Consider the following 26,424-nt stretch of genomic DNA (forward strand, 5'->3'; position numbering starts at 1 on the left):
GCTCCTCACCCGTCTCCGCCAGGCTTTACCGCCTCTGCCAGCCTCCGGTGGACGGAGACCTCTGAACGTGCAGACAGGTGCCAGGTGCTCGGCTGCGTCCCCCCCGCCCCCCGCCCCGGAGCTGGGCTTTGGGAAGCCACAGGGGGCCGCTCCTTCCTGCTCCAGGATCCGTCAGCCTGCGTCTTCACCTCCTGTGTGGACAAGCGGAGCCCCCGCTCGCCGAGGAGCGGGCCGGTCGGCCCTGGGCCGGCACGTTCTCCACGCTTGTGCCAGAAGGCCCGAGGGGGTGCCGGGGACCCACGGAGCTCACTGACGGGTGCAGCCAGGACCTGGGCTCCTGCCCACAGGTCCCCGGGACACGGAGGGGGGATGTCACGGGTGCTGCAGCTGGAGGTCTGCGCACCCAGCTCCCTCAGGATGGTTCAACCTGCACTTTTGAAACCCCTGGTTTCCTTCTAAGTCCACATTCCAGGCGACACGCGGTGTCTCCTCCTCCTCCTCACCTTAGCTGCCAGTTCACCCCTAACCCTGTACTAACCTGCTCGGTGGACTGGGAGAAGCCGGGCCTCTGCCAGGAAAGACAGAGGGATGGGGCACACCACCTGTCACCAAGAGGATACTCCAGAGCCACACCAGCTTCTGACATCACCGCCATTGGAACTCGAGCCACCAGTCCCGGGCGCGAGATTTGCTCCGACTTTATTTATATGGCGTGAACTCTCTATGGTTTGTTTTGGGGTTTTTATGTTGTTGGTGTCGTCGAGATTTTTTTCTTTTTTCTGGGTTGTGTAATTATATATTTGACATTTTAAATCTCAAAGAAAGGTATATTGTCTAACAGGGGACCAACATAAGGTAGTGTTGATGACTTTTCCCACTTCTACTAAAAGAGAAAACTAAATTATTGAAAATCCAACAAATGTCAGTATTTCATCTTTTTTAATATTAGGGTCTTAAGGTATCACTCACAGGTGTTGGCTAGGATCCCTTCCCCCCGCCCCCCGCCCCCCGCCTCAGTTCTCCAGCAGCCGGTCAATATTAGCTTGAATTACTCTGCTCCCTTTCAGCCTGGCTGTGAGGGTTTGACAGGCAGGTGGACCAGGGCTGGGGGTGGGAGGGGGTTGAAGCGCCCACTTGAGATGCTGTCCCGCAAAGGTGTCTGTCCTGCAGGTAGGAGGGCCCCTGGGAAACGCTGGGTGGTGGCTTCTGTAACTTATTATTATTATTATTATTTTTTGATGTTAGCTCAGAGCAGGGCACTTGGGATTTCTCAGCCAGCCAGAGAGACAGGAAGTCACCCTGCCCGCCTCCTGGGCACAGGGACCCACACTGGGACCTCCTCAGCAGTTTGTCCCCTCTAGCTTGTGTGTGCCAGCAGGGAGAAACCCCAGCCGAGGTAGAAGGGAGGGGATATCTATAATCCACCCTTGTGTGGTGGGTGAGATCAGGTCTGGGTTGCCCCCTGCCCCTGAGACTTGAAGCCCCACCAGCATCTTGGCCCCCTGGGCCTCCAGGGACCACCCTCCATCACTTGCCACTGTGGCCGAGATGGCAAGACGTGGGCTTGTGGCTGGACCCAGGTGGCAGGGACACAAATGAAGACCGGCTTTAGCCCCCTGGTGGGAAATGGAGAGGGGCCCCTGAGGGCAAGGGCGTTGTGCACTGGTTTACTTTAAAATGTACAGATCTTCTCATTAAAGTCATGATAGATTTTTTTATTATTATTAAAAGTCAGTTTATAATACAAAGATCTTGATCTGTGGAGGGTTCCTTTGGGGCTGACTCTGGTGGTGAGGGGCAGGGCGGGGTGGCCAGCGTCACGGGCGGAATGAGCTCGTGCTTTGAAGACCATACTGGGGACGGTTCCCATCGATCCTGTCGGAGTCCTTGAGCCAGAGACCCCCTCCCCCCCCCCCCCCCCCCCCCGCCACGCGACAGTGACGTTACCCCCCTGAACCCGTTTCCTCCTCTAACACGGGGACAATACATGTTTTCTCTTGCAGGGGAAGAGTGGCGAGGGCTACCCAAGAAAGCACAGTAGGTCTGTGCCTCAGTCGTGCCGGGGCAATAGGGGTTTTTATATTGCGTTCACCTTTATTTCCATTCCGAGCTCCATTTCGCTGCGATGGTGGAAATGTGGCAATTTTCCCAGGCATTCCTTGCCTTCTCTTGGGTGTCATGTCAGGGTTCCCGCTCTTCATGTGCCCAGGGGTCCGGATAGGTCCGAGGGATGCTACCGAGCTGCCCTCTGCTGCAGCCTGCCAGGCCCATTGCAGTCTCGGATCTGGGATCTGGGATCTGGGGTGCGGTCGGAGGTCCACGCAACACAGAGGCTGGTTCTCGGCCAATCAGGATCCAGGCTGCCGCAAACGGGCCAATCAGAATAGATGCCAGCACAGACTCTGCGCATGCACACGTGGAACTGCCTGGGTCTCGGGCTGTGAACTGGTTCAGGGCACCTGCTCGTGCCCTGCCCATCCTTATGAAGCTTCCTGGCTCCCGTCTGCCCATCCAGAGAAATCTCAACCCCTGGGCCGGATTTGAGCTGCAGACCTGTTTCCCTAGGCTTGTCCTATGCCTGCCTCCCTCTCCCCCCTCCCTCCTTTCTTCCTTCCCTTCCCCTCTGCTCCTTCTTATGGTTCCCTCTTCCCTCCTGTCTTTTCCTCCTTTCCCACACTTTGGAAAACACTGACGTCTATGAAAGGCTCCCTTAGGGTACCCTCCCTGAAGCCAGCTGCCCTTGCGAACCCCCTGAACCACGATGCCCACACCCAGTTCTGTCATTTCAGACCAGCGTGCCTTCTCTTTTAGCGTCTGCTCCTATCAAGTTAACCCATTTCAGAGCTTATGCTCTCAAGGCCCAGACTGGGTCTTTCCAGAGAGAGATCCCTGTGTCTTTCAATGACAGGTTTCAAAAGACTCCATACTGTAATAGTTGGGAATGAATCCCGATAGGATTTTAGGCACAGCGACGGACTGATTGTTTGGAATTATTTGAGGCCAGTGTTTAGATCCCGCGAAAAACCCTTTGAGGGGAGAGCTGTTGCCTCCGTCTATATTTGGGGTCAACGAGGAGGATTTAATGGCTTCCTTCAGGCAGGCGCTTTGTATAGGAAGCAGCCAATTTCTGCCTATTCTGCACCCTGGGTACCAGGAATGAGAAAAGGGAATTGTCAGGTAGTGATAGGCAGAGGCAGCTTTGGTTTGAGCTGAGAGGTAGGGGCTCTGTGGCCTTAACCAAGTCCCATCTAGCTTTGTCTGCAAACTGGGGGGGGGGGGGGGGGGGGGGGAGGGGGGGGGTGTAAAAGCCCAGGACCTGCTTTGGTCTCAGGAAGGCCTTTTTTTTTCACAGCACAAAAGGGAAGGAATAGGTGCAAGGGGGCGTTTTACAGGAGGTCTCAGACTTGGGGCCTGAGGGCTGAAACTTGGAAACAGGTGTGGGTTTTGGTTTTGTTTTCCCAGACATGATGTTTTCATAATTTTGAACAAGACCCTCCAGAAGTGGCAGATTTCACTTCCAAATTCTGGGGGTTTTTTTGTTCCTTTGGAAAATTGAGAAGTTCTGGTCCCACTGGCCCATATTTCTGCCATGCCACGTGTCAGCTGTGGCTGAGGAGGGCCACCTCCTTCGGGCAAGACGCCAGCTCTCTCGTCCCTCGCAGCCCCACCCGACCTGGCACATTCCTTTACCTGACCTCCTTGGCTCCGGGCAGGCCTTGCTGCCTCTTAACTGTCCGGATCCTCAGCTCTGGAGTCACCACGGCGGTGTCGGCTGAAGGAGGGCCTGGTGACTGGGGTTGCTGGGCTGGTCGATGGCACATCAAGGGGCGGGCAAAACCCTGCAGCTGATGAATCTCTTGAACCTCCCAGCTGGACTTCCAGAATCTCTCTGAGCCTCTGTTTCTTCCAACTGTCCAGTGGAGCCCAGATATGGCTCCTGGATGTGGATGGTGTCAGGGGCCAGCCACTCAGGAAGCCAAAGGTGGGATGGGGTGTGTTGGCCACTTTATGGTCTTATCTAAATGTAAGTGCTTATGTGTTTGCCATCCTCCTTTCCCGCCAGTAGGAGCACCTTGAGAGCAGGAGCCATATCCCCTCCTGTCTGCTGTGTGCCACTGGGCACTGTGTGCCACTGTCCAGTCCAGTGCTGGGCATTGGTGAACCGTGGCGAAAAGAAGGACCATGACTATCCGAGCCGGGAACCACGTGCCTATGACCGCATGCTCTGCGCCTGGCTTTGTTCTGGGGCTGGGCTGGATTGTGGAGGGCCATGAGGATCTGGGCTGAGACCTTTGAAGTCAGATACCCTCACCTGCCCCCCGGACCTGGAAGGGTTCTGTACTTGCTGAGTGCCATCTCCTGAGAGGTCACCGCCTCTCTTGGAACCTCAGTTTCCTTCTCTGAGAAATGGAGGGGTTTACCCACCTGGCTGTGTTGGTGACCAGGAGAACCAACAGGGTCCAGGGTTGCCAAATTTAACTTCCAGGGGATGAATGTGGTGCTCCGTCCTTCCAGCAGGTGGCGCCAGAGACTGTGTAGTGACAGGAGGTTCCGGTTCACCTGGGCTCTTGTCCTGGCAGGTCCTGCCTACCAGCTTCCAGCCCAAATGCTGGCTGTTGGGTGCCCACATTTGGGAGAGAGGCAGCCTTGAGGCCCGGGCTGGGACTGTCTGGTTGATGGGCACTGTCCCCTGCCATCTGGCCTGGGTTTGGCTTGACTTGGTGTGGATATTTTATCTTTTTCTTTTTCCATTTTTCTTTATTTCTCCTTCTTGATTATTTTTGTCTCTTTCGCCTCCATTTTCTTTCTTACCTAGATTTTCTGTTTTTTCTTTGTCCCACGACATACGTCTGTGAGCTAGACTCTATATTCTTTTCTTTTTATTTTTCTTTTGTGCGTTTCCTTCCCTCCCTTCTTTCGTCCCTTGCAACTGGATGTATGAGGATGTGAAAGACCCTTGCAAACTGTGAAATGAGGTGCTCATGAGGGCTGTGACCAGGAACCCGCCAATTACTAACCGGCGCCCCACCCCGGCCTGGAAGCGCTGACCACCAGGTGGCGCTGTGGGCCAGATTGTCCTGGCTGAGCCTCCCAGAGCCCCTGGAGGCTCCCGTTGAAGGGCTCTGGGGTTTGGGGGCTTTGTGGGGAGGTGAGTCAGAAGGTCTATCCCAAATGGACTTCTCTGGGCACTTAGTAACTTCTCCTGGAGGGTCAGGAGAGGGCTGTAGGGCAACAGAGCCCAAGCCATCCTTCTCTGTGCCTCAGTTCCCCCACCTACGATGTGAGGGTGTACAACTCATTTCTTCAAAAAAGGATTTGTCCTCTGACCAGCCTGGCCTTCCCAGACTTCTGTGGATTAACGGCAGCGTCCAGGACTGAGCGCTTAGTGTCTTTTGGACTCTCGGCCGGTCGGCTTTTATAAAGGCATCATCGGGTGTAACCCTCTTACCCGCCCTTCAAGGTAGGTACTGCTAAGCTCCTCTTGACAGAGGAGGACATGGGCTCAGTTAGTTAGTTTTAAGTGACTCACCCATGGTCACACAGCTCGGAAATACTGATCCCTGATCAGTTCCAGGGCCATGGTCGCAGCATTACATTTAGCAAGTGGAAACACAGTGGCCACTGGATTTCATGGACTCGCTGGCCAGGTGCACCATGGGAGAATCTGACTCTGATCCCAGAACCTGGCAGACATGGGGCTGGGGGAGGGGAAGGGTTGAAGAGGTCCCCTTACTAAGGAAAGGCCTGCGGGGTGTCCTGGGAAAGCAGAAGGGAGCTCTGGGGCCTTCTTGCCTTGGGTGCTCCCTCCGGTGCTCCCTCAGGGTCTTTGCACATGTCCCCATGGCCTGGAGCACTCTTCCCCCAGATGGCCTCATGCTTTGCTCCCTCATTTTCCTCGCGTCTGCTCAAACGTCACATCATCCCGCATTCTTTCCTGTCACCCTGTTTCCCCTCACCCTGTGTTATTTTCCTCCCGAGCACTTACCACCACCTGGCGGAGAGGATCGTTCACTCTCCATCTCTTGCACTGCAAGGGCCCGGATTCTTGTTCACCTCATGTGTTAGCGACTCCCGTTCACCGGGATGTGGTGGGAAAGGCCTTTTCATGACAGAGCGGCCTCCTGGGTCCCGAAGGACGTGCCTGTCGCCAGGGCGGAGGGAGAGGAAGCCCGCCGGAGGTCTGGCAGGAAGGTGCCCGCTGTGGGGTTGGGACCACCACAAACACCACCAGCAACCGCTTCTTGAGCGCCTACTCTGTGCCCGGTGCCGTCCTGGGCGTGTTAGTAGAGCGCTCGGTCGGTATGTGCTGTCGGTGCTCGGTAGCTGCGGAATTTAGCGATCGGAGTCCTGTCGCGGTAGATTCTTAACATTTCCTGCAGATGTCCAGTCACTACCCATTGGCTTTAGTGGACAGAATCAGGGAATGAGGGGTGCAGCAGGGGGGACAGCACACCCCTGCTGCTGAGGATTCTGACCACTAATCCTCACCGACTCTCATGGTGCCTGGGAGAAGACAGAGTTATTAGTCCCATTTGACAGACAAGAAAACAGTCTGAAAGCGTTCAGTGACCTGTCTGAGCCCACAAAGACTTGGAGTCAGAACCGAGCGCGTCGGACCCCAACTCCCCACTTGCGTGAACACCTCTGTGGCCTCCTGGGCGGGCAGAACGGCCAGGACTGAGGGCGCCCGGCCCTTCCAGTCTCTCCCGGACCCTGCCTCTCTGGCTCGCTGCCCTTCAGCCACCAAGGCCTCCTTTCTGCTCCTCCGGCTCTAATCTCGGTCCTCGTTCCCGCCTCCGGAACTTTGCACCCGCTGCGGTTTCCCGACTGGAAGTATCTTGCCGTCTGCCACTCCCGCGGGTGGCCCCTCCCCGTTACTCAGGCCTCAGTTGGGATGCCACGGCCTCCAAGAGGCCCTCCGGATTGACTGAAGATACCATCCCTTATTGACTCTAGCAGAGCATGCTCTTTCCTTCTGCCAAAGATCCAGTCTTTGTCCAGTTTACGTCTGCGTTTCTTAGCTCACATATTGTTGGCCTACTCTGAGCAGACTGCAGGTTCTGTGGGGGCCGAGCCTGCCTTGCTCACGACTGTATCCCCACTTCCTAGCACAGGAGGAAGAAGTGTAGCACCCTAGGTGCTCGATGAGGACTCTCTGACTCTGGTTGGATGGACCAGTGAATGAATGGCCACGGGAGGAGGATTTGGATCAAGAGACAGCCGCCCCCTCATGAGGTATTTACGCTAATTTAATCTTCAGGGTTTGGAAAGTCCACGATTATGTCTCTGTTCCTTCCTTGGGTGTGATAGGTCTGCTCCGGACCCACTTTCCTGGAGTCCCTCGGTTTCACCCAGGCCTCAGGTCCCCTGCAGGGTGGGGCTTCCCCACGAGAATGTTCTTCCATCGGGCTGGATCTGCGTCACTGGGTGCTGGGTCCAACTTGGCAGGAGGACGCAGCTGATGATGCAAAGCCACCCTATCCAGAATGTGTCCTCACCTGGCATTCTGGCACACAAGGCGTCTGCAGAAACCCATGGGATTCAGGGTCTGCTCAGTAACCCATTCCCTCACCGGCATCCTTTATCAAATATTTATGAAGGCCCTACTAGGTGCCAGGCTCTGTTCTAGGCCCAGAGTCACATCAGCAAAGTGCTTGTGGAGTTTATTTTCTGCTGGAAGAGACGGGGACAAAAAGCCAATAGACACACAGGTGTGTCACACGTCATATGGTGTGAATGGCAATAGGATAAATCCAGCAGGTAGGAGGTCAGGGACAGATGTGCGAGCTAGTTTAATAAATGGTCAGGGAAAGCCTCTCTGGGGCAGACCCTTGAGTGGAGACCCAAGGAGGAGAGACCTTGGCATAACTGATTCCGGGCAGCAGAAACAGCAGGTGCAAAGGCCCAGAGGTAGAAAGTGCTAGGGAGGGTGTGACATCAGAGTGGGCAGGGCCCAGGGCACATAGGTGACTGGAAGGCTTTGCACTTCATGTCTAGAATCAGGAAGCCACTGGCGGGTTTTGAGCGAAGGAGAGTCTTCTCATCTGCAAAACGGCAATTATAGCTCGAGGCCCCCACCCGGCCTGCCCATTTGAGGACTTTCGAGAAGAATCTGAGAGGGCTGTCCAGAGTGAAAGTGGTATTGTAACATTTTATTTCTAGAATATGTGGCATTGTTCCTATTGAGTTTCATGAAACATGTAGTATTATATTTCTGTCTAGTCTGTGGACACAGCCGCCTCTCTGATGGTGCCCACACAGGGTCTCTCCCCACCACCTGCACCCTCCCTCCTGCAGCCTGTCCGGGTGGCCCCATGCTCAGCCAAGGGGGTGAATCGCGAGGACAGGGCTGCCTTCATGGGGACGCGTGGGACCCATTGTAGTCACACAGTGCTCAGAAGGGTCCCATGATTGGCTAAAGGCTCTGCTGTTACAGTTTTGAAATTCTTAATGATTTTTGACCAAGGGGCCCTATATTTTTACTTTGCGCTGGGCCCCACAAATTATGAAGGTGGTTTTCTTGAGGCTGTGAGCCTGTCACGGGATCCTGCCCCTTGGGGCAATCCTGTGATTGGTAGATGTTGACCCACTTCTGAGAAATGAGGTGCAAGGGCCCTGCTCAGGGGGGATTCTGGGGAAATCTTTGCTCCCTGAAATGAGAGGGCTCAGGAGGAACGTTCCTTTTCTCCCCATGCCTCGTTCCTTCCTGCTTTGGATATTGGCCACTTGGATACTTCTCTCTACATCTAGTGCTGCCAGCTGGATCCAAACCATCATCTTCTGCCTAGAATATTCTGGTGTTCTCGCTGGTCTCCCTGCTCTCACCCTCCTCCCCTGCAATCGGGATTCAGTTCTTCTGACTTTCCGAAGTTCTGGGGGCTTCAGCAGAAGGTCCAGTCCCCTAGCTCAGCCCCCGCCTGGGCAGGCCTTTGCCAGCCTCGGCCCAGCATGTGGGGCGGGCGCTGCCGTGTTGTCCTTCTATTTTCCCTGCTCTTTCCCTTCCGGCACTTTCCAGGCCCAGGTTCCCGGTGCAGGGCTGCCCCAGCATCCCCCCCCCCCCCCCCCATGCAGCCCCTCCCTGCTGCCCTGGGCCCAGCCTCCAGATCTTTCCAGATCCTTCCTGCCCATTCACCCTCTCTCCAATCAAAACCTAACCATCCCCTGGCCCTGCTCCCTGCTGAGGGACGCGTGCCTCACAGTGCCACAGGAGCCAATGGGTAATGGGGAGACACTCCCCTAGTTACCTATCTGTGCTTCACCAGAGCCCCCTAGAGCTGTGGAGGTGACAAGTGGGGCTTTTCAGACACCATGACCGTGGAGCGGGGAGTGAGCTGTTCCAGGGACAGGAACACTGCAGGTTACCAGGCTGGAGAAGGGCAGCCTCACAGGGGCTGCACGGACTTGCTGCTCTCTTTTCTGGCCTTTAGTTCACACAGCTCTTCGGAAAAGACCACGGGAATGGCCCTGGCAGGTGGGACCGGTCTGCATGGCATGTGGCTAACATTCGAGGACAGTGGAGCTACAGGCTGCCGGGGAGCAGCCCGTCAGGAGGGGGGAGGGGCGGGGGTGAGGGTGGCCGAGCTCCCTCAACCCGTCACGGCACCTGCCGTCAGGGAGCTGGCTGGGGGGTCCTGGGCACTCTTGCCTGGGGGAGGGCCCAGGAGGGTCTGCCAGGTCTGTGTCAGCAGCCGAGCCAGACTTGGGTCCTGTTTGCAGAGACTCGGCTACAGAAAGGGGCCAGGAACATCTGGCACCATCACCCACACAAGCCTCCTCTGTTGCGACTGGGTCCAACTTGATGGTGGAGGGCCAGCCTGTGTGACCCTGCCTCATGGGCATGAAAGGAAACCTAGCCTCCCTCGTCCCAACTGACAGATGACAGGGATCCCAGTGCCCATCTGGGACTGAAGAGTCCATACGATGTATACTGTTAACTGAACACCTACTATGTGCCGGGCCCAGTGTTCACATGAACAGGTCACTTCACTGACTCCTACAACAGCCCTACGAGGGGCACCGTATTCACCACCCTCCCATTGGAGGTCCCCCAGGGTCACGTGACGTAGGGGCATCGGAGCCGGGATTTGAGTACATGACGCCTGGCCCCAGGTCCTCACTCCCAGCCTTCAGTCCTGCCAGCTGCCTGTGGAATGGGAGATGCTTGTGCCGAGGGCCGGGTCAGCCAGAGACGGGAGCCCCCGGAGGCTTCCCCCTCGGGCGGTGGGGTGGGGGATACCCAAAACTGGAGAAAACAGGGTCACCAAGACCACGCGCTGGCTGAACTGCTGACGTGGACTGATACTTGACCAGCGCGCTGTTCAGAACCCAAGAGTCGCGTGGATTTAAAAGCAACGTGCCAATTCCAGGTGCACTCACATCTGAGGACGGGACGGAGGGGTGGTGGAGACAACGCACGGGGCCTCGCGACCAAGCGCACGAGACCCGTGGCCGGACTTCCCGGCCTCCAATGGACGGCCCGTGCCTCAGTGTCCCCGTCGGTAGCAGGGGCTCCCGGCAGCGCCTTCCTCACAGGGCGGGGCTGGGGCCGGACGCCCGAGCGCAGGTGAACCCTCCGCCGGGCGCTGGGCCGCAGGGCTGCTCGGGACGCTGCCGTGGCCGCTCGGGCGCGCAGACCGGGGTTTCTCTTCCGCTCTGGAGGGGCCCCGTTTGGAGAGAGCTCCAGAAGGCTAAGATTCAGGCCTTTTGTGAGAGTGAGGCCCGGGGCCTGCGATAGCCCGGGCTCCGGGGACCGATCGCGTCCGTTCATTTAACAAAGCGGCGTGTTTATCTGCATTTTCCACCTGAATGCTCCAGGGAAACGTTCATTTGTGAGGATGCTGCTCCCAAAATAACTGGCGATTCCATTTGAGGAGCTAATTAGGCAGAATCAATGCGGTTTACTCCAAAGAGGGTCCATATCAGACAGAGAGGCGTGGAGAGGAAGGCCTGAGCACCGCAGGGCTGCAGGCGAAGCGGGCCACGGGTTTCGCCAACTACCCAGAGCCTCTGCCTGGGGCATCTCAGCCCCGCCACCTGCTCCAGCCCTCGGGGTCACCACCAGCGCCCCAGGGGGACGGCAGCATGAACCCCAAATCAGGAGTCAGCTGGGCCTTGGTTCAAAGGCCAGCTCTGCCATTTACCGGCTGTGTGGGCCCAGGGACGTGCGTGGCCGCTCTGAGCCTCGGCGTCCTCATCTGTCAAGTGGGAATAAACAGCAACGCTTCCTGCCCAGGGTAACGGTGAGGCTCAAAGACATTACCTTAGGTGCTTAGCAAATGCCCGCCGCATTTGAAGTGCGCAGGGAAGGCCAGCTGTAACTACCGTTTGCTCCCGTTGATGGAGGACACCCGTGACCATGCGCACGTTCATCACAGAGGGCACGTTCTTGACACGGAGGAGCGCAGCGCCTGGCACCTGGGCGGCCTCAGGGAACGGGGCGGTCCTCTCCGGGGGCGCATCGGTCTGAACACCCCGACGCGCAGTGGGGACAGGCTGGGTCGTGCTGCCCCGCGAGCAGCCTCCCGGGATGGCGGGCTTCTGGCTCGAAGGGCAGGTGTCCGGAGGGGCGGCCGGGAGCTGGGCTGGGGTGGGGGGGGGGGTCCTCCCTTGCGACCCAGGTGATGGAGCAGCCAAGCCCCTGTGTCACCAGGGCCTGGGCCCGAAGAAGGGAGCTCGGCCAGGGGGCCTGGCAGGGGCGGTCGGGGGTCCGGCCCCGGGGGACGGGCAGTCACTGTGCGCACAGCCCATTGGCAGGAACGGGTCACGTGGCCCCAGCCCCCAGGGACCCGGGCTTGCCGCCGCAGGGTGGGTCCTCCCTCGACTTCCGCGTGGACGGTGGAGCCCGCGCTCTTCGGAAGGAGCACGTGGCGGGAGGCCGGGTCACTCTTGTCCCCGCCCCCCGGGAGCCGGCAAACCCCGGGAGACTGTTGGGCCTGCAGCTGACTCTCCCTGGGATCTCCTTCCGGGGGGCGGTCCCTTCCCTGTGACCAACTCCTGGGGACGCCCAAGGGGGATCTGTTTGCCTCTGGGGAACCGGGCCTCTGTCTACATCTCAGGTCCCAAAGAGTCGAGGGCCTGTGATGACAGCACTTCTTACGTGATAGTCTCGCTCGTGGATTGTGTGTGCTGTGTGTATACGTGTGTATATGTGTGTACGAGTGTGTATGTGGATGCGAGTACGTGCGTGTGTATATGTGTGTATATGGACGTATATATGTGTGTATGTAATGTGTATGTGTGTTTATGGACGTATTTGTGTATGTGCGTAAGTGCATACAAAGGTGTGTGAGCCTGTGTGTGTGATGTGTGGATGCACGCATGTGTACGTGGGTGAGACACTCTCCTGCCTCCCAAGCTCACACGATCTCCCCATCACTGCCCCTGCTCTCAGGGTGGTGGTTAAACAAACACAGGCTCCCCTGACCGCGGTGGTATTGAAGGAGCCCACGCCGACCATGTGGAATTCCTGCTCACTCCGGACAGTGAACTCTGGAGGGAATGCCGGCTCGGGCCCAGAAAATTCCAGGGCACAGATGGTTCGGGCGGCTCTGGGCTACCCCGTGCTCCGGCCAGCTCTGACGGTGCACCCTCAACTCAAGTGCCCTCAGAAGTGTAGATGGGGGGTTCGGCTCTGGCCTCGTGTCTCATCCTTATCATCCGGCTCCCCCCCTACCTGTGGCCACCTGGTCCTCACGCCAGGCTCCCCGGGGCCCCAGGGGCCCTTCTCGGAGGCCCTCGTTGCCGTGGGAGGGGGGCCTGTGCCTTCAGCTGGTCTTCGTTCCTCCGCCCGGAGGCCTCCCTGATCGCCTGTCTCCTGTGAAGTCACTTCCTGTTCCGTGACGCCCTACTGTTTCCTTCGTGGGGTTCATCAGACCTCCGATCCTCTCGCTCGTGTGATGATTGTCTCCTCTCGAGGAAGCCAGCTCCATGAAGGCAGGGACTGTGGCGAGCCCAGGGCCGTGAGTCCAGGCCCCCGCACTGCGTGTGGCACATGGATGCACACGTGCCAGTGTTCACCGCGTGCACGAGTGTAGACGAACGGGTGGAGCTCATCCTGGTACCATGAGCAGACTCAGTTCAAGCCCCACCTGTCCTATGTCCCGTATCTTTCAAAGGCTGCCACATCTGAGAACTAATGAAGAACTTATTTGTGTTAATGAATATGTATTAGTTCTTTCAAGATGAGATATACATATTTAATAAGGAATGTCGAGAAGCTCAGGTTTTTAATCCGAGGAAGTGACCCCGATAATGAGAATGTAAAATGATGGCATGAGGGGGTGTGGCTATTTGGGGCCTGGAGGCCCGGGAGAGCCACGGGGTCAGAGAATGGAGAAGGCCTCCGGGATGCGGTGATGGGTGGGGGGGGGGGGGGCAGGGGGAGCTCTGCAGGGGGACTCAGCCCAGGACCAGGGCCTCTCCCAGCTCAGCTGTGTGTCTGACGCAAGGCACTCCCCCTCCTCCTCGGCCTCAGTGTTCCTATCTGTAAATGGGGATCATAACCCACACCTCACAGGAGCGCCAGGTTTGGATGACGCGAATGTAGTTCTGATGCTTCGGAAATTTCTAAGTTTTTGCTCGCCAAGCAGAAGGGATTCTGGTAATGAACAAAAATGTCCCGACCTGTCACAGATGGTATATTTTTGGCTTCAAAAAACAGAAAACTCCCCAAACATGGACCTAAATAATAAGGACATCTTATTACTTCATAAGCCAAGGAATCCGGAGGGTACCCCGGGCCACTCTGGGTTTGGCCGGCTCAGCGGGGCTGCGGCTTATCAAGGACATGGTTCCTTCCAGCTTCCTGCTGCGCTGTCTTCCCCTCATTGGCTTTCTCCCTGATTGTTGCAGGAAGGTTCCACAGCTCAGGTAACACATCCTCAGGCAACAATGCCCCGAGGCAGAAAGAGAAAAAAATATGTTTCTTTCTATTGCCTCTTTATAAAACCCTGGAAGCCTTTCCCAGAAGCTCCCTGCATGTTTTTTTTCGTGTTAACTTCAGCCAAAATTGCATCCCAGACTTATTCCTAGACCAGTTGCTGGCAGAGGAAACGTACTGATCATGATTGGCCGCCAGAGAGGTCTGCTCCCTGGGGCCATGTTGGAAATGGGGGGGGGGGGGGGGGTTGGTTTGTTTCAATGATCCGTAACATTTCAGGCCTTTACAGGGTGGGGCCAGGAATACTGAGTGTCCTACAATGTGCAGGGCAGTCTAAATAAGACAAATGTCATCCACATGTGTGAAAAGCCATTTGAATCAATAATGTGAAGAACATAGCTTAATCATAGAACCTATGCCACACTTTATATCAAAACAAAATAGTTTTACAAGGTTTTAATGTATACTGGATACACTGTTGACATTCAAGTGTCTCTTTCATTGTTTTGCCCTCCCGACCTTACTTGTCTTTACACCCAAACTCCTGATGTTGACAAGGATCTAACTATTCATCATGTCTCCTCACGTGTCTGTGCCTGCTCATTTACCTAGTGAAATGTGATTTATATTATTACAAATTATTTTCCTTTTATTTCTTTTTTATAATCCACTTCAGAGCATTATAATGGCTTTTTGAGTACGTGTGATATTATAGGTTAATTATTCATGACTTCCATTTCAGGGCGGTAGAGAGGTTATTAAGTACATTTCTTCCTTGGAGAGGTCATTGGGTCTGCCAGAATTGAGAACCACTGCCCCCTAATCCATCATGATGCACATCCTGGGGAGGGAAGAGAGCCTGAGTTCTGAAACTTGTGGCTTCCTGGGACCTGAGCCACATCAGAATTGAACTGAGTGGAGGCCAGAAGTGGCCGTTGGCTTGGCACGCACGATGTCTGCTTGCCCATGCGATTGCCCTTTCGCTGCCACTGAGTCACGGTGGGTATCCAGGAAAGAGCTCCACAGAGAGGAATGAAGGTGCCAAGAGGGCCACTGAGGCAGGGCTGAGTTTGCATTTAGCCCTGAGACCCAGAAACCCACTACACATGGCCTGCCAGGTGCTGGTCATAGAACTGCATCAATTTCCATCCAGGAGAGAATTTGCTGGTGGGAATGGAAGATTGGTGTATCTCTTTGAGCACAATCTGAAGAATACAGAGGGTGGGTGAGGTGTGATCCATGCCCAACTGAGACAGATGGTTCTGGAAGAGGCCTCTGAAGGCAGTCCCTTACCTTCATTCATTCAGCCATCCAGCTAATGTTCACAGAAGCATCTATTAGACACCAAGAATCATGCTCCCAGATATGAGGGTTTGGGAAGCATCAGATCTGAGCCTGCCCTTTAGGGGAGGCCTGGATTAACCAGGGAGGACTTCGGAGGAGCTGGACAGTTGGGGTTTCTGATCAGGTGAGGTTTAACTAGAGGAAAAAGCTAAATTTTGATTGTCACTTTATTACAAATTAAAAAACGAAACAGAAGGTCAAATGCCTGGCCCTTACCCTTGAAATGTTTTTATGAATCCATCCAAAAATATTTGTTGTGTACCTACTAAGTGCCTGCCCTCATAGTGGGCACCAGGAATCACACAGACATAGAAAAAAAGGAACAGGAACTAAGTAGAACCAAGTAGAAACAGCATCCCTCCCAGGCCTCCCTACAAGGTTATTACAAGGTTTCCTTGCAAGGAGCTACCTATTCGCCTCAAGCCCCACCTTAATCACTCCTGTTGCTATTAAACTAGGGTCAGGTGTCAGCATGTTCCAGAAGGACAAACGCAAAGTCCGACCGGGAGGAAATAGCATGTACTCCAAAGTGATTCGGGGATGTTGCTGATTTCCGTTGGCAGAAACCTGGGGACTGTGTGTAGGGATAGATTTTGTAAGAGTTTTAGACCAAAGAGAATAGCATAGAACGTTGAATCAAAGTACATTTATAAATATGGGGGCACTTCTTGGAGATTCTGAATTTTGTGGTCAGCTCAAGAAGCTGGAGGTCGCTCAGCATCCTTGATCTCAGTGGTGGCCCTTATTTGACTGGGTTGGGATAACAGAATGCTCCCTGTACAGTACAAGGGAAGAAATCCAAAGGATTAGGGAGATGGGGTGTTGGAGTGACTTTGTCATGAATGATATGGACAACCATGCCTCCTAACCCCTACATGCCCTCAAGGTCTGGCAGACACTCCGTTCACGAAGGCATGGAGGCATATGTTAGTGAGGAAGCACCTGCATCCTTGAAAATCTCCGTGTGGCTGTTCTCAGTAGGCCACGTATAATGGTGGAGATGCCAGAGGGAGACACCAGATGGCAGCCATCAGTGAGGGTGAGGATAAGTGACAGCGTTTAATCCCCCTCAGGCAAGGTGGGCGTACTTACCACATTTGCCAGAAGAAAAGAAGTGGTAATCGGAATGTCCCAGGTAATCTTTTGCATGGTTTATTCATCGTGGTGTCCTTAGAGATGAAATAGATGGGCAGCATACCAAAATGTTATTTGATTTATGTAATGGGGGGATAAAAAAGACCTGATGGCCAGAAACCACCAAAATGAAGAGCAATGGCCTCTTATCTAATTTTTTAAAAACATAGATCAGGTAATAAGTGGAGTTGTGACTCAAGTTCAAATCACAGGGGACCCAGTAGGTCTGCAGATCCCAAGCTCCTTGGCAACTGGATGGACTCATGGTGTAAAATCCATGAGAGAGGTAAGACGCAAGTAAAAGCCTGGAGTAAACTTTTTCCCTAAGGATAGAATTTTTGGTGAATTGCAGGGATTAGTGCCCCCCGTGAAGACTTGAAAGATGTGGGGGCGGGGAAGCCCATCACATCTCCATTTAACTTGCCGGTCTGGCCTCTATGGGGGCAGATGGTGCTTGGACAATGACCATGGATTACTATAAACCTCATCAGGTGGTGACTTCAATTGTAGCTGCTGTTCCAGACAAATTCTCTTTGATTAAGCATGTCAACAACCCCCTGACACCTCATAACACAGCTACTGACCTGGCAGATGCTTTATTTTCTCTAGACCAATCTACAAGGGCTGTTAAGAAGCAGCTTGCTTTTACGGCTCAGGGCCGACACCACCCATTCCATAGTCTTGCCTCAAGTCTATGCCAACGCTCCTGCTTTTTGCCACCATATAGTCTTCAGAGATTCTTGAATGTCTTGTCATTGTACCAAGCATCACAATGGTCCATTATGGGGTTGACATTTTGCTGTTTGGACTCCATGGACAAAACGTAGCAAGTACATGAAATGCTTCCTTTAGTAAGTCAGATGTGAATCCTAATCTTGGTTCCAATTTCTGTATGAGTAAGAGTCTGGTCAGGAGCCAGAAATCATGCCATTTATTTTAACAATGAAAATAGTGTGTGTGTGTGTGTGTGTGTGTGTGTGTGTGGTGTATATATATATATATATATACACCACACACACACACACACATATGTACTTGTTAACTAGGTATTGAGGAATTGAAATGCAAAGAGAGAACACTAAGGCAGGGAGGAACCAATTGCTGCTCACGGGTAGGCTATCTGCCTTTGTAAATAAAGTTTTATTGGCACAACAGCCGGGCCCATTTGTCCACATGTTGACTGTGGCTGCTTTCACACTACAAGGGCTGAGCTGAGTAGCTGAAACAGAGAGCATACAGCCTGCAACCCTAAAGTATCTTCTACGTGGCCCTTGAAGAAACCATTTGAGACTCCTGCACTAAGGTTCCCAGAGGTGGCAGCAGCAGGAATCAGCTACCCCCTGGGACTGGGGAATCAGGTTATAATTATTAAAACAGAAGCTTGGGAGAGGGACCTTGCAGGACTGAAAAACTGTGGGGCTGAAAATCATCCTGCACTGGCCGGTTGATGCTGCTCTGTCTGAAGGCACTAAGGTGACACTGATAGGAACCGTAAAACAAACAGGAAGAAGAAACAAAACAGGGGCTGAAGGGAATAGCAAGCCCTTTCTTCTCCTCCAGTCTTGATGTCTCCCTCTAGCGCCCCCTATTGGCAAAGCCCAACAGGGGGCACTAGCAAAGCTGAACCGTGGTTTGCAAAGATTGCCCCAGGTTCGCAAGGCAGAAGAGAGGCAGGTGTTTTCAGCCGAGAGACAATAGTTTAAGGACTGGTAAAGGGAGCGAGGCATTTCTTTCCTCTTCAACTGCGGGCAAATGAGTTTAGACGGAAGACAGGGTGTGTATCAAATAGACGATTGTAGATTCTGTGGTAAGGCTCTGTTTCCTCACCTGCAAAAGGCAATGATCAAAAATAGCAATAATAGTAATACACCTGCTAATGAATGTATGCGGCTGCATCCAGTCCTCACGCCCAGCGACAGAGCACAGCATGCCCATGGCTGGCGGCTGCTGGTGCTCAGACCTCCATGGATTGATGATTCTGGCTCTACCCACTCGTGCCAGCTGTGAGAGAGCTGTTTTCAGCCACACTCACTGTCACAGGTCTGCTGTGTTATCTGGCATATGTGACTCTCCCACTCTCTCCCTAGTCCCTGTCACAGACCCTGTTTTACTCGCTTCACAAGTCTTATCCTTGTCTGAGCTTACCCAGGTTCCTGCACCTGTCTGTTGTCTCTAAACGCCCGAGGTCTGGGGCCTTTCCTTCCAGGTCTCCACTATTTCCCCAGAGCACAGGCCAGGGCCTGGCACACGGAACGGGCCCAACAAAGACTCCATCCAGAACCGTACTTAGTCCTCGGCCATCTGGTTTGTTGGGTTTTATTACTCTCAGTGACAGGGCAGAAGACTAAAGCCCAGAGGGGTTAAGTAGCCTGACTGCTGTCACACAGCAATGACTGTGAACAGCTGGGCTTCAAAGATCTCTCATACTGTGCTCTCACTACAATGCTGAGCACCTTGTTTTCCTGCCTCACCTTCCAGGGGCCAGACAGCCTGATGGCATAGGAGTTTGCTTGAGACAGAAGTCCACTGCTGTCTTCATTTTGATAATGGAATGAAGGACATAAACCCAGCAATACGTGTGTGGCCAGTTGCCCCATTTCTTTTTTTTTCCCCCTTTTTTTCCAAGAAGGAAATTTATGGGGCATCTACACTCAGGGGTGATTATCCCCCAAAAGTTTATAGTATCCTTTATCCCCCCCACCCCTTAAATCTAACTTATATGGACTGCTAGGTCAAGCAATGTATTTCTGGTTATCAGAAGGTGGTGAATCACTCACAGTGCTTTAGAAACTTGTGGAGATTAAGGTTTTGCATAATGCAAATCGGGGAGAGATGTTTGCTCTGCCTGTGGATGCAATTAGGGCAATGATCACCGGGAGAAATTCATTTTCCCGGGACGGAGAGAAGTCTGCTTGGTATGCAAAAGAGCAGCATTATTTGCAACACAGGAGCCTGGAACCTGTGGTTAGCAGAGCACCCAGTGACTGTTTGATTTGCAGCTTTAAAGAATTTAAGGATGAATAAAACATTGAATAAATTTTCAAAGAACCGTTGTCAGACAGCATAAGATCTGAGCATTTGCGGGGGGAACAAAAAGTAAGACGGTACCTGTGATGTTCCAGCTCCAGACCCTGGGAAGCTGCATTTGGTTTTGAATCTTTTATGCTACCTGGAATTTTCTCCCACCAACGTTATGCCTCTCCTAATCCCATAAGTCCCAAGTCAAGCCCCCTCTTCCGGGAAGTCCTTTCTGCTTACCCCAGCCTCCTGACCCTAGCTCCTTTGACCTCCAGTTCACTCACTCATCCAGCAAGTATTTCTGACCATACTATGTGCCAGGAACTCACTGTCCTAAGAGCACAGGGTAGATCAGCCAATAAAACAGACAAAAATCCCTGCCCTCTTGAAGCGGATGATCTGGTGGGAAGTGAGAGACAATAACTGAAATGGAGGAGTTATTACTCTAAGAGACAATGCTAAGTGCCATGGAGAAAAGAAAGCCAAAGTGGGGGTGGGGGTGGGGGTGGGGTAAGAAATGCCAGGAGGTGGGGGTGGTTTGCAGTTTTAGACAAGGGGGTCAGAGAGGGCCCGAGATAGTGACGTTTACACACACACCTGCAGGAGGTGAGGGGTGAGATGGGTCATACATCTGGGGAAGTCTGCCAGAAGCAGGATGACCAAGGGTCACTGGGCAGTCGCGAGGGAGGGGGAGGATGGTGGGCGATGGGTCCAGACCAGGAGCAGGGCCAAGGTCATACAAGGCCTGTTCATCCATCCATTCCTTCATCTACCTGATCTATTCGTTCATTCAACACATAATCTGGTAGCCTGACCGTGGGCCAGGACTCGCTGCTCTCTAGATTCTGGAAATCCAGCATTAGACCCAACGGGCAAGGTCCCTGCTCTCCTGGGGCTGGCATTCTGGTGGGAAAATAGAGACTGAGCAAATCAACAAATTAATGTTAGAGAGTGATCGGGAGACGAAAGAGGGTGACAAGATACAGGAGGTGGGCAGGGAGATCCGATGACCAAAGGCTTCTAGGAGAGACCACATTTGAGAGGACACATTAGTGGCCCTCCCCCTGAGCCAGGCCATGCCAGGAGCTCCCAGGATTAATTTGAATTAATTCTCTAAATACCTGGGGGTGGAGACTTTTGTCGTCTCTGCATGCTGAGCGGGAGCCCCCTAGCATTTGTCGAATGAACAAATGCACAGCGGGGTGACTGCCCCCTTCTCTGCTGCCCCAGGGTCTCGTGAGGGCACAGAGGCGGAGGCCTGTGCCCTGCGCGGGGAAGGGGGGGAGTCGCTTCCTTCGGGCTGTTTCTTCTTGTTCCAGAGGCAACACCCGCCTCTGCTCTCCACCACGGGCTGGGGGGCCGGGTGTCACTTTAGAACGGAGGCCCTGCTCCCGCTCGCCGGGCCGTTGGTCCGGCCGGCTCCGTGAGCCCGTCCTTGTGGGGGAGGGAGAGAGCAGATGTGGCTTTTATGGACAGAGGATGGACGGGGCTCCGGGGGGACCGAGGCACCGGGGAGGCACCGACCGGAGGCTGTTTGTCCAGGGGCTGTCTGTCCGACTTGGACGTGGCCCGGAGTCCACGCTGCTCGGACAGGCCAGCCTGGTGGACATCTGTCTGGCTGTCTCTCCCCCATTTTCATGCGAAAGGCAGGCGGGACATGACGTGGGGCCCGGGAGCTGCCATCTGCTCCTGGAGGCGCGCCGTGTTGAGAGCCGGGCGTCCCAAGACGAGGGTGGAGAGGCCGGCCGGGGCGGAGGGTCAAGGAGAAGAAGGCCTCGCAGAAGGCGCTCGCGCGGAGGGCGGGCTCTGAAGGGCAGGGCTGTCACGGGCTCCGTCACCATCTGTGCCCATCCCCTCCGACTCGGTTCTGGGCTCAGTCGGGCTCACATGTCCCCCTCCCCGCCCAGGGCCAGGCCGTTCGGTGCAGCCCGTGCCCAGCCCTTCTCGCTGCCGGCTGCGGAGCCGGGGTCTGAACCGGCTCCATCTGGCTCCCAGGTCTGCCTGCCAGGCCAGCCTGCCTCAGTCACGGGGAGGCCAGAGTGTCGGGTCGGTCCCCAGGCCACGCCTGTTCGGCAGCCAGGGGGTCGCCCCCCTGGGAGGCTCCCTCCGGCTCTGACTCTCCTGGGCCGGACACCTGGACACTCGAACCAGAGGTGGCTCAGGATGAGCCAGGCAGGGAGGCTCTTCCAGGCAGGGAACAGAAGGACCCAGGCCCAGAGTCCTCTGGCGGTGTCCCCGCAGCCCCACGCCTCCAAGAGGAGAAAAGCCTGTGGTCGTCTGTGTACAGACGTGGGCTCTGTGGGGGGACTCCGGCCCTCTCACTGCAGATGCCTCTCTGCAGCCCAACTCCCGGTGCTGACCTCAGAGTGATTCCTTTTTCTCGTTTTAGTGGAAACTTGGTGTGCCCCCTTTTGGAGCAGTTTCAGGGGTTGGGGAGGAGGCGGGCTGTTGGGGAGACAATGTGCTGCCCCCGAGGGGCAAAACCGGCCGGGGCGCCCGCGGGGGTTTGCTTGGTGACGGGCAGGAGAGTCACCTGGCCCCAGAGGAAAGAAAGGAAAGGAGGGAAGGTTCTCCCTGGCCCCAGCGGGGCAGCCCATCTGGATTCTGGGGTGTGGGGAATGGGGAACGGAAGGGCAGCGCCCGCCTGGCCATTTCTGCCGAGCCGTCTTCATTTCTCGCCCTTGTACACCCGCCCGCGCTCACTCAGAGGGAATGCACGGATGTTCTGTTTGTAATTAAGAAGTAATTTAATTATCCACTGAAAATGGGGTTCCAGAATTAATACTGAAATGAATTCTAGCCATGCTATACGACATCATTCCTCCTGCTTGTTAGAAAATCACGAGGTTGGAGGGAGAGACGGCCCCACGAGGAAGCATGAGAGCTCCTTCCTTGGTAGATGCCACGGCAGCTCAGAGCTGGGTGGACAAGGGAAGGCTCAGCCCAGGACAACCCCAGACCCAGAGCACCTGCAGGGGTCTGGGCGAGACAGGGAGGAGCAGTTTACGTCTGACCGCGGAGCTCGGAGCTGGCTCTACCGTTCAGCAGCTGTGTGGCCCCAGGCAAGTTACTGAACCCCTCTGAGCGTCACTGTCCACACATGGAAAATAGGGATGACCATGGTCTCTGTCTTTCACTGAGTTGTTGGGAGGAGGCCACAAGCTCCTGGAGGTCTGGACTCCTGTGTCGCTTGTGAGTGAGGCCGTCCCTGGCCACCTGGCCTGAGGTCTCCACCCAGCCAGGACCCATCCCTTCCTGGCACGTAGCACCATTGCACAGGTCGTGTGTTTCTGCTTCTCCCTCTTGCTCTTTGTCTGGCTTCCCCCGTGAAACTTTAGAGTCCTTGAAAAAAGGGATTTTTGATGTTTTGCTCATTGCTGTACTCCTAGAACCAGTGACAGTTGCTGGCACCCAGTAGGTGCTCAGTAAAGACTTGTCTGGGTGAGATAGTAAATGAATGAATGGACGTAGAGCCTCGGGGCGGAGACTGCACATAACAGGCTCCTTGGAGTGTTAGCCAGGCGGCCGTCATCCTGCTCCCCTCTCTGTTGTCTTCCATTCACTTATTGGACAATTATCTACTGACCGCTTGCTAAGTGTCAGAAGCCCTTTCTGGGCGCTGTGTGCGTACAGCCGTTGGGGGGAGACAGGCCTTAAAATCCTATCCTCTTGGAGTTTATATTTCAGGGGCAGGAGACAGACTCTGATCCAGTAAATGGTCACACACACAACACAGTGTTGGACTGGGATACATCTTAGGGAGAATGAGTATGTCCTGGGAAGCTGTGCTATGTCAGCAGGGAGGCTGGAGGGGACCCCTGGGGAGGGTGGCCTGTGAGCAGAGGCCTGGGGTGTGGGGGTGGGGCCAGGGGCCCTGGCAGAGGGCAGAGCCAGGACAAAGGCCCGGCGAACACCCCCTGGAGAGTCGGGGGGGCTGCAGGGGTGGGCAGAGAGGAGTCTGGGGGGCGAGGTCATTCCTGCGGCGCCCCCGGGCCCAAGTGAGGGGTTCGCTTCTACCCTGAGCGAGATGGGAGCCTGGGAGGGGGTTAGGGTGGGGGAGTCCCAGGACACAAGGGACCCGAGTGGGAGGGGCGGGGTGGGGGTGGGGTCGTTACCCCCAGGCCACGCCCCTTACACCCATTGGTCAGGTGTGGTCACTGCCCACCAATGGCAGACAAGGGGTGGATCCCGTCACTGGCTGAGGCCCTTGGGGTCCCCTGGGCTGGACACGCGGCACCGCCAGGCAGAGGTGGGTGTCCGCTGGGCAGCGGGAGGGAAGCGTGGGCAGAGGGAGGCGACCCCGCGGTGGGCCGCAGCCTCAGCAGCATGAGATCCAGGACGAGGCGCAACTGTGCCCCCGCCTCCGGCGTTTGTGCATCACAGGGCGTAAGCCGCAGCCCCTATTAATTTCGTAAAATAAAGATTGAAAAGTAAGAATGCCGGGGCGCCTGGGTGGCTCGGCCGGCTGAGCTTCTGGCTTGATTTCGGCTCAGGTCATGATCCCGGTGTCATGGGATTGAGGCATCCGTTGGGCTCTGCGACGGGGGTCGAGCCTGGTTAGGATTCTCTCTCTCTCCCTCTGCCCCTCGCCCCAGCTCTCTCCCTCCCTCCCTCTCAAAAGAAGTAAAGCAACTTTAGAAAAAGAAGGAAAGGAAAGTGGTAGGAACGCCAACTTTTGAGACCAAGATGCCGGCAGAGCAGAATCCGGGTCTCGACTTCCCCAGGCCCCCCCCCCCTCCCCCATGGGCCCCGTTGCCGGCCCACCTGCTCCCCGTGGAAGCTCCCGGGATGCTCTACTGGACCTCGGGACGAGAGGCTCATCGAGCTGAGGTTCACCAAGGGCTTGCAGGAAGTCCGGGCAGGTCAAGGCCCCCATCGACCCGCAGGCTGATCAATACTCTGTCAGCTGGAGCTTCCTGGCAGGGGACCGGTTCCCGGCACCGGGCTCTCAAGACAGGGCTGTGACAGGCAGGGACATGGGGGACCTGGCTTCCTGGACGTCCTGTCCTGGCTGCGGGGGGGACATGGGGGGGGGGGGTGGGAAGCGGGTCTCCGCTAGCGGCTCTGGCAGGGGCTCGGGCGGTCCCAGCGGGAGGGTCCCAGGATCTGCGGGGCGAGTGAGGGCAAGACCACAGGGCAGGGGCCAGAGCAGGCGCGGAAGCGGAGGGCGTTCCCGGGGCGGGGCCACTTCCTCCCGAGTGCCGTCCCTCCTGTCGTGGGAAGCGTTGAACCCCCTCCGCCCCACTGGCACACCTGAGGGCCGGATGTGACGCCCGGATGCTCAGCCGGGGCCCTGGCAGCGGGCAGGCAGTAAGGGTCTGTAGGATTCGGTAGAGGCCGAGCCCGGGGAGGCCTGTCGCGGTGCATCGTGGGCCCTGGCAGTGGCCAAGGGAGGGCCCTTTCTAGGCCTCCGAGCATCTTCTGTGTGCTCGTCTTCTCTTTCTCACTCTGCCCTCCCTCTCCCTCCCTCTGTGGCCAGGCACCGGTGACACTTGAGCCCCCAAAGGTCAGGGGGCAGTGGGGTCTGGGCGGACACATGACTGCGGCTGAGGAATTAGCCGGCAGCTGTGGCTCCCCAGGCTGCTGGGGGTGGGGCGGGGGGGGGGTGCAGCCCTCCCCCGCAAGTGCCACCCAGGCTGGCCTATGTTCACCCCAGGCTGGGGCTGTGCTGGGTGCTGGGGCCCCAGGGAGGAAACAGACCCTGTCCCCACCCTCAGCGACGCCCAGTTCTGCAAGCGTGAGCATCAGCCAGTCTGGGCGCTGAACCTTTGTCACCCCAGTTGGGTGGGCAGGAAATCCGTCCCGCTCTGGTCTCTGCCTCAACGTCGCTTCTTATTCCAAGACACCATTCGGCTGCAAGTGAGGGAGTTTTTAGTTTCCTGTTGTACGTTTGGATCCATTCTGAGTTAATTTTCATGCAAGCTGCGAGGTGTAGCTTAGAGTGCACTTTGCTTTTTCGTGGCCGTGACCAGCTGTCCCGGCATCCCTTGTTGGGTGTAGTCTTTGTTCTCCGACTTGTTTTGTTCTTTGTGCAAAATGGGTTGGCTCTGCGTGCACGTGCTCTGGACTCTGTTCTTTTTCACTCATGTAAGTGTCCATTCCTGATCAATGCCACACTGCCGTGATTGCTGTGGCTTCATAGTTATTCTTAGTGATTGGGGCACCTGCCTGGGTGGCTCAGTCAGTTAAGCACCCAACTCCTGATTTGCACTCAGGTCATGGTCTCCAGATCGTGAGTTCGAGCCCCACATGGGGCTCTGTGCTGCCAGTGTGGACCTGCTTGGGATTCTCTCTCTCCCTCTCTCTCTGCCCCTCCCCTGCTTGTGCACTCTCTCTCTTTCTCACAATTAATAAACATTAAAAAGATGAGGTAGCTATTCTTCAAACTTCTTCTTTTTCAAAATTGTTTTAGCTATTCGAGTTCCTTTGCTTTTGTGTTTACACTTTACAGTGAGCTAATCTATTTCTTAAAAATTTTTTTTCTGGTATTTTGACTGATATTATGTTAAGTCTCTAAATAAATTTGAGGAGAGTGGGCATCTTTACTATGTTAAGTCTTGCAGTCCATGAGCCTGGCATGTCTTTTTAAAAAAAATTTTAATATTTATTTTTGACATAGAGAGAGAGGCAGCATGAGAGACACACACAGAATCGGAAGTGGGCTCCAGGCCCCGGGCTGTCAGCACAGAGCCCGATGCGGGGCTCGAACCCTCAAATTGTGAGATCATGACCCGAGCCGAAGTCAGATGCTCAACCGACTGAGCCACCCAGGTGCCACAAGGCTGGTGTGTCCTTTGATTTATTTAAGTTTTCTCTGATTTCTTTCATCAGCGTTTGGTAATTTCAAATTTTATTAGATTTATACCAAAGTATTCCATTTTCTGGAGAGTTTTTTCAAAGGCATTTAAAATAGTTTTTCCTACTGTACATTCCTATCATATAAAATATGACTAATTTTCCTGTGCTGACCTTGCCACCCTCACTAGTAACTTCTAGAAGGTTTATTTGGTGTGCATTCCTCAGGATTATCTACAGGAGCAATCAGATGA

At 55.1% G+C, this 26,424-nt stretch overlaps 1 protein-coding gene across 2 annotated transcripts in view; it reads left to right on the plus strand.

Annotated features, from left to right (window-relative positions):
* The window catches only part of PREX1 (phosphatidylinositol-3,4,5-trisphosphate dependent Rac exchange factor 1), a 186,880-nt gene extending 185,132 nt beyond the window's left edge, over window positions 1-1,748 (plus strand). For both annotated transcript variants that reach the window (XM_047851928.1, XM_047851929.1), the window contains one exon: window positions 23-1,748. In XM_047851928.1, coding sequence (XP_047707884.1) covers window positions 23-65 — 43 coding nt within the window. In that variant the 3' untranslated portion in view covers window positions 66-1,748. The remainder of the gene's footprint in view (window positions 1-22) is intronic.
* The last annotated feature ends 24,676 nt before the right edge of the window (window positions 1,749-26,424 follow it).

Source organism: Prionailurus viverrinus, chromosome A3, assembly GCF_022837055.1.
Source record: "Prionailurus viverrinus isolate Anna chromosome A3, UM_Priviv_1.0, whole genome shotgun sequence".
Taxonomy (NCBI): Eukaryota; Metazoa; Chordata; class Mammalia; order Carnivora; family Felidae; genus Prionailurus; species Prionailurus viverrinus.